The 12770-nt window shown below is 39.0% G+C and overlaps 1 protein-coding gene across 8 annotated transcripts in view; it reads left to right on the top strand.

Annotated features, from left to right (window-relative positions):
- The window catches only part of LOC141018381 (von Willebrand factor A domain-containing protein 5A-like), a 29046-nt gene that overhangs the window by 13310 nt on the left and 2966 nt on the right, over window positions 1-12770 (top strand). Inside the window, exons 1-19 of one of the 8 annotated variants that reach the window (XM_073493357.1) lie at window positions 2592-2650; window positions 3506-3553; window positions 3805-4007; window positions 4100-4322; window positions 5125-5300; window positions 5403-5517; window positions 5650-5825; window positions 5916-6004; window positions 6105-6249; window positions 6351-6430; window positions 6518-6632; window positions 7387-7545; window positions 7701-7804; window positions 8206-8426; window positions 9306-9374; window positions 9593-9640; window positions 10358-10423; window positions 10842-10892; window positions 11700-11813. The exons of 1 other annotated variant lie outside the window; for it this stretch is intronic. In XM_073493357.1, the coding sequence (XP_073349458.1) occupies window positions 3514-3553; window positions 3805-4007; window positions 4100-4322; window positions 5125-5300; window positions 5403-5517; window positions 5650-5825; window positions 5916-6004; window positions 6105-6249; window positions 6351-6430; window positions 6518-6632; window positions 7387-7545; window positions 7701-7804; window positions 8206-8426; window positions 9306-9374; window positions 9593-9640; window positions 10358-10423; window positions 10842-10892; window positions 11700-11813 (2194 nt within the window). In that variant the 5' untranslated portion in view covers window positions 2592-2650; window positions 3506-3513. Of the gene's footprint in view, window positions 1-2591; window positions 2651-3505; window positions 3554-3804; window positions 4008-4099; window positions 4323-5124; window positions 5301-5402; window positions 5518-5649; window positions 5826-5915; window positions 6005-6104; window positions 6250-6350; window positions 6431-6517; window positions 6633-7386; window positions 7546-7700; window positions 7805-8205; window positions 8427-9305; window positions 9375-9592; window positions 9641-10357; window positions 10424-10841; window positions 10893-11699; window positions 11814-12770 lie in introns of those variants that run through there. 6 more of the 8 variants (XM_073493369.1, XM_073493378.1, XM_073493384.1 and 3 more) reach the window with 6 other exon arrangements.

The raw sequence follows: 12770 nt of genomic DNA on the forward strand, positions 1-12770 counted from the left end.
TTTTTTAACTAATTAACTTCAGATTGCTGCTATTACTGGTTGTGTCTTAGAAAGAAAAAATCGAAATATAACTTGAAATCAGCTGTATAAAGAAAATATTTGTTTTAAATGTGTTTCTGCCAAAATGCATGAATTTTACACTCAGGTTTATAGAAAATAATGTGTGCATGCTACTTGGTTGAATTTAACAGCAACCAACTTCCTAAAAATATACTGAAATACCTATAAGATATAGATACATATATAAAATACAGATATTAATGTACACTCATTGACTTGGCAGGGGAATTTCAATTGTGTGTCTGTAAGTGTGCAAAGAGTTAGAATAGAGTACAAACTGCAGGCAAAAACACAACTGGTGTGAATTTTTGTAGTTTGTATGACACATTATAAATGCTCCATTTTAATAGAGCAAGTATGTTTTATAGATTCATTTTGCCAAATATGGCCCTGTGAGCATGAATTGAAGAGGGAAGTGCACTTAAAATACTTTAAAATATATTTTATCATAATATTATACGGAACATGTTATATACAAAGGTTTTTTTACTTAAATGATGAATCATTATATAAGTAGTTTTCTCTGTTCATATACTAGTCAATTGATAATCGTTTAACTACTATTATCAAGTTTTGATATAAAATAAATGTCAAAGAAAATATTTCTTTGATTCTAAAGTAATAACAAGTTCCCTTATTATTTTCCTAATAAGAGCCCACATCAGTAACGTGTAGATGGTAGTCATGATGATGACGATTCATTCTGCACCTGAGCAGTGTTTAATTGTTGAAAAGTGAAAAATCTGAGTTAAGAAAACAACTGTGTTAAAGTGCTAACATCAGGAAGTGAGAAAGCAGCTGTTGCAGTGGGGAAAAAATGGCCTCCTGTGTTTCATGACATGAAGATAGACTCACCTGCAGTAGGCATCCTCCGTTTGCTGGATGAGCACTCTGGTAAAACACAGACATGTCTCTATCATTGTCATCATATAGTGAACTGAGGATTTAATTTAAACCGAACATCCTCATCCTGCTCATGTTCAGGAATAGTTTCACTGTAACACTGACACGTTGTTGGCAGGATTCAGACCTGCAGAGAGCTTGACTGATGTCTGGTCCATCATCTTAACAACTTCTCTATATTTGCTTTATATGATTCACAAATGATTATGCGTTGACCTGTAGCTGTTAAACTATCAGACAATATGTGCAGAGGATCTGAAGTCCTGTTAAAGACAGTGCCAATGACAAGTCCACCAAAGTCTCACATCATCATATCCATCAGTAAAATGCCTGTGATGACCCCTCCCAGTCTCTGTCAGTCATATGTCAGTTTTCGCTCTCTCTCTCCTGCCCCTCCCAGCTAGCAGGGTTTGGTTTCTTTGCAATAAACATGTATTATGTATTGTAGTATTATGTGAATAGTTCATATTGGTCAAATAAATGTGTTTTACCTAACCCACAATTATCTGTGAGCATCTAATAATAAATAATGTCATATTTTAGAACCATATCTCATATGTTTAATCACACTTGTTATTTACTAGTGTATATTGTGGAGATGTGCTGTGTCCTGCTTGTCGGGGAATCCTTTTCCACATGTGCATTTGACCTCACAATCAGTGAATCATTAAAGGTGACAACAGGACTGAAACTTGGAGGCTGTGTTAAATGACAGCAGCCGTGTCTTTGCCCTGATCGATCAGCTCGTCAAACCGGTCAGAAGAAAAACATCCTATAGCGAGTTGTTTTGTTTTTTCAGTAGCAGGTGAACCAGTCAGTTCAGGTATCCAAATCACTAGCAAGGCAAAAGTAATGAAGCTGAATCCATTGTGTATATGGTCCTGCATCACAGTGAGGTTGAAAAAACACACAAAGATATATCTATATAACAGAAATAGAGCCATAAATTAAAGATATGTCCTCATTGAGGCTTGTTTCCTGATTAATGACCAACTTTTACCAACTAGTCCTTAAATTTAATCTTAGTTAGTCATACATTATTTGAGGCCTTTATTGATTTGTTCATTGTTTTATTTTTCTGATAAAAATATTTTTCTTTTCTATTTTTTTTTCAGAATTTACTTTATTTATTTTAACTTTTTGATGAATTAATCATTTTTTAGCTCCATTCAAAGGCAGAAAAAAAGACAGAGTAATGCAGTGATCTGTGCATGATCAAATAACCTTGATACCCTGGATATACATTATTAATGTTTTTTTTAATAAATAAGTGATGAATGAACATTTTCTGTATTTAACTCTGAAACTCCAGCAGGATAAACTATATGTACAGAATGACAATAAAGTCTGTCTAAGTCTAAGTCTATATGAAACAATATGATCCATATGACTGAGGATACTTAAACCTGCAACAAGCTGCTGCTGATGGAGCTCTCGCAGCACTTCAGCGGCATTTTGGAAACAAAAACCGAGTTGGACATTTATTGAAGCTTTTGGATTCAAGCTCCACCCGCCCGGCGTGTCTCTTGTGAGGAAATGGAGCGTACCCGGTGGGCGTGGCTTTCACTTTGCCTTCAGTTGACATGATCTGGATAAACTCTTCCTGCTTTACAAACCTGCAAGTTGACTTCACACAGGCTGTTTACGAGAGGGAGCAACAGTGAAACACACATACCTGTCCCCAGAGGTAGGTCTCCTTCTGCTGTGTGTTTATTTAAAGAGTCTGGTTAGCAGAGGCATTGATTTGTACAATACACAGGGAAGTCTTATTAATAAGCAAATTGCTGCTGTTATCACACTGGCATTATTATACGAACTTTAGTTAAATCCGTTATTATAATCATACAAACAAAACAAACAATGTTGAGTTCAACAGACAGGAGCTTGTTGCTGTTTGGATCATCATTTCCCGTCAGAGTGAGATGTCTTAACATGCTATTTTTAATCTCATCTGTAGTCATGAAGCAGACAGCTGCCTCAATCTATTTATAAAATATAACACACAAATTAACAGTCAATAATAATAAAGACTCAAGACGACAGGAAGCGTTATTCAGACTGAAGCAGGAAGGGTGGAGTAGAGACTGGAGAGAGCAGGAGAAATCAATATTTATTGATTAGTGAATGTATTGATTTACAGTAGATGATGACAGGACATATGTGGAGGGAGATGGGAAGCATTAATGATAATAATCATCATAACAAAACTTATTATTATTATCATTATTATTATTATTATTGTTAGTAGTAGTAGTATCATACATTATATATTATTTAGTTATTTTTGTTGTTGTTTGTTTAGTTTGTAACTTGATTTTGTATTAACCGTTTTTTTTTAATCCTTTTTAATCTCTATAGTGAATCATATTCTGTCCGTAATAGGTCTAACCACAATGCTTTGTGACATTCTTTAGACAGCAATAAATGTATTGACTAGATTAAAAAAGAAACACATTTTAATTGCTGAAATATGTCCAGTATGGACAGTAACATCATCACTTCAGCACAAAGTCCTTAAATGTCCTTGTTGATTGTTGTACAGGTACAAAGATGGACTGCTGTGGTCTGCTAACTGCCAACAAGGAACCAGGTAAAACATAAATGTCAAATGTGAAGGCTTTAAAGCTTGTGTTGGCTGCAATGGCACGTATTTGTATCACACTATTAGTCAGAGACTTGTTAGATGATAAGCTTGGTTCACAGGGAGATAACAGGTGCCACTATTCGGTACAGAAGAAACATTAAACAGCATCCTCAACAATTTGAAAAATGTCTTTACCCACAGAAAACAAGCTCTCACACAGTTTATGTTCATGTGGTTTCCTTCTGTTTCTGGGTCAGTTCCTCTGAAGAGTGTGGAGGTGGAGCTGCAGGTGAGGGACCATGTGGCTACAGTGGTCTCCACTCTGAACTATGAGAACAAGGAGGACAAACCACTAGAGGCTGTGTTTGTCTTTCCTCTGCCTGGAGATGCTGCCGTCTGTCATTTCAGTGCTACGATCGGACAGACGCAGATTGTTGCTGAGGTGAAGGAGAAACAGCAGGTGAGCTGCACAGTAAAGACTTTCTCACTACAGTGGAGCTGAAAAACACAGTAAACACAGTGAAAGTGACGCATGTGTCGTCTGTACTCCAGGCTCGTGAGGAGTACGATGATGCTTTGAGCTCCGGTCAGCAGGCCTTTCTATTGGTGGAGAGTGAGCAGAGTCCGGATATATTCTCTCTGAGTGTGGGCAGTCTGCCTCCAGGAGAGAGCGCCTCCATCAGGCTGGAGTACGTCACTGAGCTGGCTGTGCAGGCTGATGACGGGCTGAGGTTTTGTCTGCCAGCTGTGCTCAACCCTCGCTACCAACCTCTGGGTATGAAAACTTTGTTGGCTTTGTCTGAAGTGGAGATGAAGGGCTGACTGTTCATAGTTTAGCCTTGTCAGTGTTTTAAAGATGAAGTGTTAGTTAGTTGGTCAGTTTCGTCCAGACCGATCTCAGGATATGTTAGACATTTCATTACTTCTCCCACAAATACAATAAAAAACACAAGTATAGTCACCACCAGCCTTCAGTTTGTCTGCACTGAATTACAGCTCACTCTTTATGGTAGATAGCGGCTAGCTGACATGCAAACGAGCCACAGTAACATTAACCAGTGATTGCAGTACCAAATGTAGCTGTAGTTTTCCTTTGCTGGCACGATGACATGTAGTGTTCATTAGCAGAGTTAAGGCACTACTTTCTGACGTCTCCTTCAGGAATTTGTTTTGAGAAAATTTAACATAGTTGTCCCCTCCAAAGTGGATACTAGATTGTCACCTCTGTTGGTGATCCACTTAGCCCCCTTCGAGCACCACCATCATGTCAAAATGTTTCCACTGCTTTGGTTTGTAACCAAATACCTGAAAAGTTAATGACATTCACATCACTCTCAGCTGTGTTCATTGCTAATCAGCAGTTCTTATGATGCCAACACACGACACTAAGATGTTTAAATTGGTAGACACTGCTGCTAAAAATTGGTATAGCATTGTCATTGTGAGCATGTTAGCTTAATGATTAAGACTCTTAGTGTTTTATGCTAAACATTATTTAGGGTTAATATTGTCTTCTTTTTACTGTCTCAAATGTGATTTAATGCTCTTTGATTATAGCATTCATAACTTGTTCACAGAAAGTGGAGGCAGTGAAGGTGCCAGTGTTCAGGTGACCTCTGTTCCAGCCTCTCTGGTGCCCTACAGTCTGTCTTTCTCTGCCCGAGTGTCCTCTCCTCATCCAGTCTCTAAAGTAGAGTCCAACTGTTCCCTGGACCCTCTCCAGTACCTCAACACAGAGCAAACCCAGGCCACGGTAGGTGGAGTGCTAATGTGTCTGCTGTGTGTGATTGTTGCTCAATACTGACAACAACATACATCACTTTCTTTATATTTATGAGTGTTTTGTGAACTGCAGGTCAAGTTGGCTGCAGGACACAAGTTTGACAGAGACGTTGAGGTGCTGATTTATTACAAAGATGCCCACCAGCCCACTGCTGTGGTGGAGGCAGGACAGGCCTCTGCCAAGCCTGGTGAGTTAGTGAATGAGTCCAGTTGTTACTTTACAAATAAAAAGGTCATTATCCTCCAACTGATGAGTTTGTTGTAACAACTGGTAAAAGCCAGATGTGTGGTCATGTTTCTGTCTCTCCTCTGTGTTTCAGGCTCTCTGATGGGTGATCCAGTGGTGATGCTGAGCCTGTACCCTGAGTTCCCCCAGGCTGTCATGTCTTCAATGGCCTCCTGTGGAGAGTTTGTGTTGTTATTGGATCGATCTGGAAGTATGGATTATGCAATGAACAACAGCAAGAGGGACCAGACTCGCATTGGCAGTGCCAGGGTATTCATTGTGTGTTGTTTCTGTCATAAGATCATTCATAGTGTCCCTCTCACTCAGTGGCCTTCAGTATCTTTTCTCTCTTCTCTTAAGGATACTCTGCTGCTCCTGTTGAAGAGCTTACCAATGGGCTGCTATTTCAACATCTACAGTTTTGGGTCCAGCTATGAACACATCTTCCCGTAAGCTATGCCCCCATGTCACTAAGTGAAAAACATTTGTTCTTGTCTTTGGTGTTGATGCTTGTACATTGGTGATGATGAGGTCATACATCCATGGCAGTAAGAGTGTAGAGTACAGCCAGGAGACCATGGAAGAGGCTCTGAAGAAAGTTACAGACATGAAAGCTAATCTGGGAGGAACAGAGATCCTGAAGCCCCTCCAACATATTTACAGCCAGCCCTGCATTCCTAATCAGCCTAGACAAGTAAAACACACACACACACACAACATGGTGAACAAGTTGCACAAACATCCAAACATCCAACCCCCCCCCCCATACATAGTGATATGTAAACTCTCCTATAGGTATTTGTCTTTACTGATGGAGAGGTGGGGAACACCAAAGAAGTTATCAATCTGGTGAAGAAGAATTCAGGCTCCCACAGGTGAAACCACAACAACACAAAACACAACAAACACCCACACAGTTCCCAGAATATGTCTCATCATCATCAAACTAATCTGTGTTGTAGGTGTTTCTCTTTTGGGATTGGGGAAGGGGCCAGCTCTGCTCTTATCAATGGGTTGGCCAAGGAAGGAGGAGGTCACGCTCAGTTCATCACAGGGGCTGACAGGATGCAACCCAAAGTAAGACAGTTACTTAATTTAAAAGAACCTTTTTGAGACAATACATTCAATAACCATTTTGTATTTGGAGAGAAATCCTAGTTCCATATAAATAAGTAGGGAATTTCCTTCAGTGCCTTTTAGAGTTGTTCCGATTCTGATACCAGTATCGGAAATTCTGTTGATACTGCAGAAAATGCAGGTATGTGAGTCTTTGCACTGATCCGATACCACATAATTTAGAAATGAAACCCGGCTACTTCCCAGTTAGCTCCGTTAGCTCTGCTTAATGTTACAACCCGGAAATCAATTCAGATTTTCAGTTCAGTATGCAAGGCTGTCATTTTCGAGGGGTGGCACGAGTGTTGCCAATTTCAACACCAGCAACCTTATAAAGCATTATAAGACGCATCACGCGAAAGAGCGCGACCAAACTGCTCCCTGAACTTTGTAAGACAGTGAGGGAGGCTGAAAGACGTGCAGGCAATCAACTTATGGCAATCATTCTCTGCAAGGTTTTACCTGACCCAGGACATACAACAATGATAGCAATCGTATCACATCCAACAGGGTTAGTAGCATATACAGCTGTTACAAGAAAAAAAAAAATCTCCTCCTTTTTTTTTTTTTCTTTTTTTTTTGTTATTGGATGGGTACCCAGTATCAGCCACTACTCAAAGCCCAGGTGTCAGAATCGGTATAGAGAAGGAGAAAATGGTATCGGAACCTAGCTAGTGCCTTTCCCATCTTTTTGCAAACTGTTTTCACTCATCAGGTGATGCAATCGCTGAGATTTGCTCTGCAGCCAGCTGTGGTGGACATATCAGTCACATGGGATTTGCCAAAGGGAGTCTCTGTCACTGTCCTCTCTCCACCAATCACAACAATTTTCCAGAGTCAAAGGTCACTGGTTTATGCCCAGCTCAGTGGACAGGTAGGAGCAACACCATCTCATAATGAAAACCCTACCTGGTTTGATGTTTTTCAGCATTTAGCTTTATAAAATATATTTTCAAATGCAATGTTTTTCCCACCAGGTATGTGATCACTCTAACAAACATGTTTTCCAACCCTGTAATTCTTTGTCAGAGTTCAGAGGCAGCAGAGGGCTGTGTGACGGTGAAGTACAGCCTGGCAGGTCATCCCTCTCAGAACCAGCTCCACTTCAGTCTCACACCTGCACAGGACACTGGGTAAAACAGGTTGTGGCTCAATGCATAACTGCACTGTTATGCATTGAGTCCTGATTTTACAAATGCTAAGTTTAGTTTAATTATTTAGATGAAAAAAAGGAAACCAGCAAGGTGTGAGAAACATGTCGCTATTTGTAAAAAGAATATTGCACTGATACATGACATTAAGTGTCAGCTCAGTGGTTGACACACACACACACACACACACACACACACACACAGTGCAAAGCGAGTTGTTGGTATTTTGGTGGAAAATGTGTCTTAGATGTTCATGTCAGTCTGCTTCCAGTGTGATGATTTTATCTGGAAGGGCAAGCTAAATACTAGGAGCAAATAGACAGGTTTAATATATTATTGTAAATCTGTGTACAGATATATTTACTTCTCTGTCTTGTCTGCAGATTAACAGTCCACAGGTTGGCTGCTCGGACTCTGATTCGCTCCCTGGAGCTGGAGGAGAGAGAGAGCAGAAGAGAGCAAGATGGAGGAGTGAAGAAGAAGGTGGTAGAGCTCAGTGTCCAATCAGGAGTGAGCAGCGTCTTCACTGCCTTCATCGCTGTGAACAAAGGGGACGGCGAGGCGATTAAAGGACCTCTGCTATGCAGAAATGTTCCAACACTCAGTGAGTGTTATTTCATGAAAACTAAAAAACAAAAGCCACGCTGTACTGAAGACATACTATCGCAGACGATGAATGGTAATATTGAGAAGCATGATGGTGTACCGCTTTCATATTTAAGGTTCTAGAAATGAGGTGTTAAAATTAATATAACATCAAACACTTATCTCCTATGTAAAGATATAGTGGTGTAATGGTGTCCTGAGCAAGCAGCAACCTCTGCGGTGAAAAAATTAAGCTAATGCAGAAGTGTCAAAAATGCAGTTCCTTGAATGGCCACTTGAGGCTGGCTCCAAAAGTGAGTCAATGCCCATACGACCATCTTTACAACAGAAATAAACATGTTTACAGACGGGTACAAAAAAACGGCTTTGCTCTGTATAGCTAATTTTTGCAATTACATAATAACATAATTGTGAATAACTCACCTGTTTAAGTTATATTAAGGCTTAAAGTTTAGCATAATTAAGGGTGTGACTGCTTTGAGCGACAGTTAGCTGCTAGTCTCATTCAACAGAGATATTCATTACATGAGCTGATATTCATTATTACAGCATGTCTTAATAGAGACTAAATTATATGATTAAGCCTCTTGATTTTACTGTCCATGCCCATTATCACCATTTTTATTTAATTTTTTTGATCAACCAATCACAGCTTTTAAAAGAATGTGTGACACCTAGCAACGTGGTCAACCACGCCTCCTCACTGAGATAAAAGCTTCTGTCCTTTCCTTGCTCAGTGTTGCTAGTTATTGTGAGTCAGGAGCTCTCTGAGACAATTCTCTGAATGTTTGTGAATACAAGTTGTTTAGTTGATTTTTTTTTTTGTTCACTGATTCTATTAATGTCTTGACCTCATACTCTTCTTTTAAAATCTCAGGAATGACGCTCTGTTCTATGGTATCCGGGTCATCGAGGATGTACTGTTCTGCTCCAATGGCCATGAATAGTACGTATAGAATTAATCAAGAGTGAAACATACATCAGTGTATTTCTACATGTGTGCTCCTGACATATTGTTATGTTTTTAACACTATAAATATTTAAAGTTCTACTTGTTTGCTGGTCATTGTAATAATCTCATAAACCAGTGGTTTACTTGTTGATCCTTATCTCAACTCAATCTCATGTAATGTCCTGACTTGACATCTTTTTCTAATCTCATAGTGAGAACAGCAAAAAGTCGTGCTGCTCCCCAGGAAAGAATAATGAGATGTAAGTATCAAAGCTTAATGGGATTTTAACATATCTGTGTATTTCTATAAATACAATTTATGGATGAACACTGAGCAAACCAGATGAATGACTGTTTGGAGGAATTTTTGGATTAGGTGATTGTCCAGAGCAGCAAGTGAGGAACATTGAGCTGTCGTGTGTGTGTGTGTGTGTGTGTGTCCGTGTGTGTGTGTGCCCCTAACATTCAACAAAATGAATAGAATCTGGCTCTTTAATCAAGACACATTATATTTACAACTACAAACAAAGCTTATTATGTCATAACTTAAAGTTTAGCATAATTAAGGGTGTGACTGCTTTGAGCGACAGTTAGCTGCTAGTCTCATTCAACAGAGATATTCATTACATGAACTGATATTCATTATTACAGCATGTCTTAATAGAGACTAAATGATATGATTAAGCCTCTTGATTTTACTGTCCATGCCCATTATCACCATTTTTATTTAATTTTTTTGATCAACCAATCACAGCTTTTAAAAGAATGTGTGACACCTAGCAACGTGGTCAACCACGCCTCCTCACCGAGATAAAAGCTTCTGTCCTTTCCTTGCTCAGTGTTGCTAGTTATTGTGAGTTAGGAGCTCTCTGAGACAATTCTCTGAATGTTTGTGAATACAAGTTGTTTAGTTGATTTTTATTTGTTCACTGATTCTATTAATGTCTTGACTTCATACTCTTCTTTTAAAATCTCAGTAATGATGGCCTGTACTATGCCGGTGGGTGCTTCGGTGAGCTGTTTTGCTCCAATGGCCATGAATAGTACGTATAGAATTAAGTGAAACATACATCAGTGTATTTCTATAAATACACACTCTGCATTGTGAATTGAGAAATACTTTATTTACAGTAGGAGTTGCTTTAGTTCTGTTGTGCTTTGGTCAGTCATTGGGACAGACATTGTTTACATTTGCCTTGAGTGAATGTGTGTGCCTGTGTGTGCCTGTGTGTGTGTGTGTGTGTGTGTGTGTGTGTGTGTGTGTGTGTGTGTGTGTGTGTGTGTATAGATACATGTGTGCTCCTGACATATTGTTATGTTTTTAACACTATAAATATTTAAAGTTCTACTTGTTTGCTGGTCATTGTAATAATCTCATAAACCAGCGGTTTACTTGTTGATCCTTATCTCAACTCAATCTCATGTAATGTCCTGACCTGACACCTTTTTCTAATCTCATAGTGAGAACAGCAAGAAGTTGTGCTGCTCCCAGGAAAAAAGTAATATTGAAATGTAAGTATCAAAGCTTAATGGGATTTTAACATATCTGTGTATTTCTATAAATACAATTTATGGATGAACACTGAGCAAACCAGATGAATGACTGTTTGGAGGAATTTTTGGATTAGGTGATTGTCCAGAGCAGCAAGTGAGGAACATTGAGCTGTTGTGTGTGTGTGTGTGTGTGTGTGTGTCCGTGTGTGTGTGTGCCCCTAACATTCAACAAAATGAATAGAATCTGGCTCTTTAATCAAGACACATTATATTTACAACTACAAACAAAGCTTATTATGTCATAACAATGTTATGTGTTGAAAACTTGTACATATGTTGATGTAAACATGTATGTAACACTGAAGTTACATAGTGAAGAAACAAGTGATAGGGAGCGGAGTGGCTGAGACAGAGACACCATTCACCCTCACAAGACACTGTACCATCAACATGACTTTGACACTGTTAGTTTTAGGTCAAAAAGTTAGATAATGTTGCTTTAACAGTCTAGTTAAAAGTGTGTTTTCCTCTACATTTGAATGAAGCATAGAAATAGATCAGGCTGAGCACTGAAGTCACACTTCTATTGGCTGGTTGGAATCAGCCACTGTTGCAAAATGCCCCACAGTGACTGGCTTATTCACAAATATGTGTGTAGTAACATCAAATCATATTCATGCAGATATACAGCGTGGATGCTTTAGACTTATCACTGTTACTCTGCTGATTATATTATCATTAATTATAGTTTTTGGTCGACCAAGGAGTTCTGTGGCACAGAGGCACAACGGGTATCATGCTGTGTTTATTCTGCTCTCTCTGTAGCTGCTGGGGGCGGTGCTGGCATTTTTGCTAAGAAGAAGAAGAAGAAGTTCTCGGGGGGACCAACTAAGATGTCTGCCCCCCCCCCTCAGCCAGAGTCAATTAGAAATGCTTCTTGTAAGTAGACACATGCCACAGCTGCCATTATTTACAGCATGTCAGGGCAGATATTACTTTGTTCACAGTTTACTCTGTGTAACTGAACTGTTTGCTCTGATCTTCTTAAATTCCCCAGCAGAATAGTGGACGTGCGTTGACAATTCAAAATAATCTCAAAAAAATAAAACGTAAAATAATTTTAATTGATGTTTTATATCAGCAAGATTTTGTCATATACCACCACAGTCAGACTTGTAAATTGTGTTTTTTTTAAGCACCTTGTGAATTGTTTTTGATAAAATGCAGCTGGCTGGAGTCATATACACTTTAAATATGTGAGAGCTAATGATTGATATTTAGTTGTTGTACGCTGTACGTCAAAATATTTATTGCTTTTATCTTTCATCATGTAAAATAGAAAGGCTTGAACAAGGTTTAGTTCAATAGCTCAGGCACAAAGCTTCTGATACTCAGTTTGCTTCTGTCCAGTAACTTCAGTAAGTTTTATAACCTGATAAAACATCTGTTACTTCAGTGCCAAAGACCAGTGATAATGCACGAATGGTGACAAGTGTGGCCACTAGTTATCTTGGTGCTGGATTTGATGTTTGGTCTATAACTTGTCACTGTGAAGCATGTAAACAGGGCACAATAGTAAATCATAATATACTTAACATGCATCTAAACAGAAATTGTTGAGATCAGAGTCAGAATCAGAAATACTTTATTGATCCCTGAGGGGAAATTGCATGCGTTACAGCTGCACCCATTCAAAGTCCCAGAAATATACAGAAGAATAAAAACGATTGTCTGACACTCAGAGTGAGGAGTTGAACAGTTTGATGGCCACAGGCAGGAATGATTTCCTGTGGCACTCTGTGGTGCATCTTGGTGAGATTGATTACCCTCCATGAAATCAGAAGCTGTAAGTTGCGGTGCTGAGCACTACAGGAGTTTCTACTTTAAGGAATGTGT

The sequence above is a fragment of the Pagrus major genome, chromosome 2, assembly GCF_040436345.1.
Source record: "Pagrus major chromosome 2, Pma_NU_1.0".
Classification (NCBI taxonomy): Eukaryota; Metazoa; Chordata; class Actinopteri; order Spariformes; family Sparidae; genus Pagrus; species Pagrus major.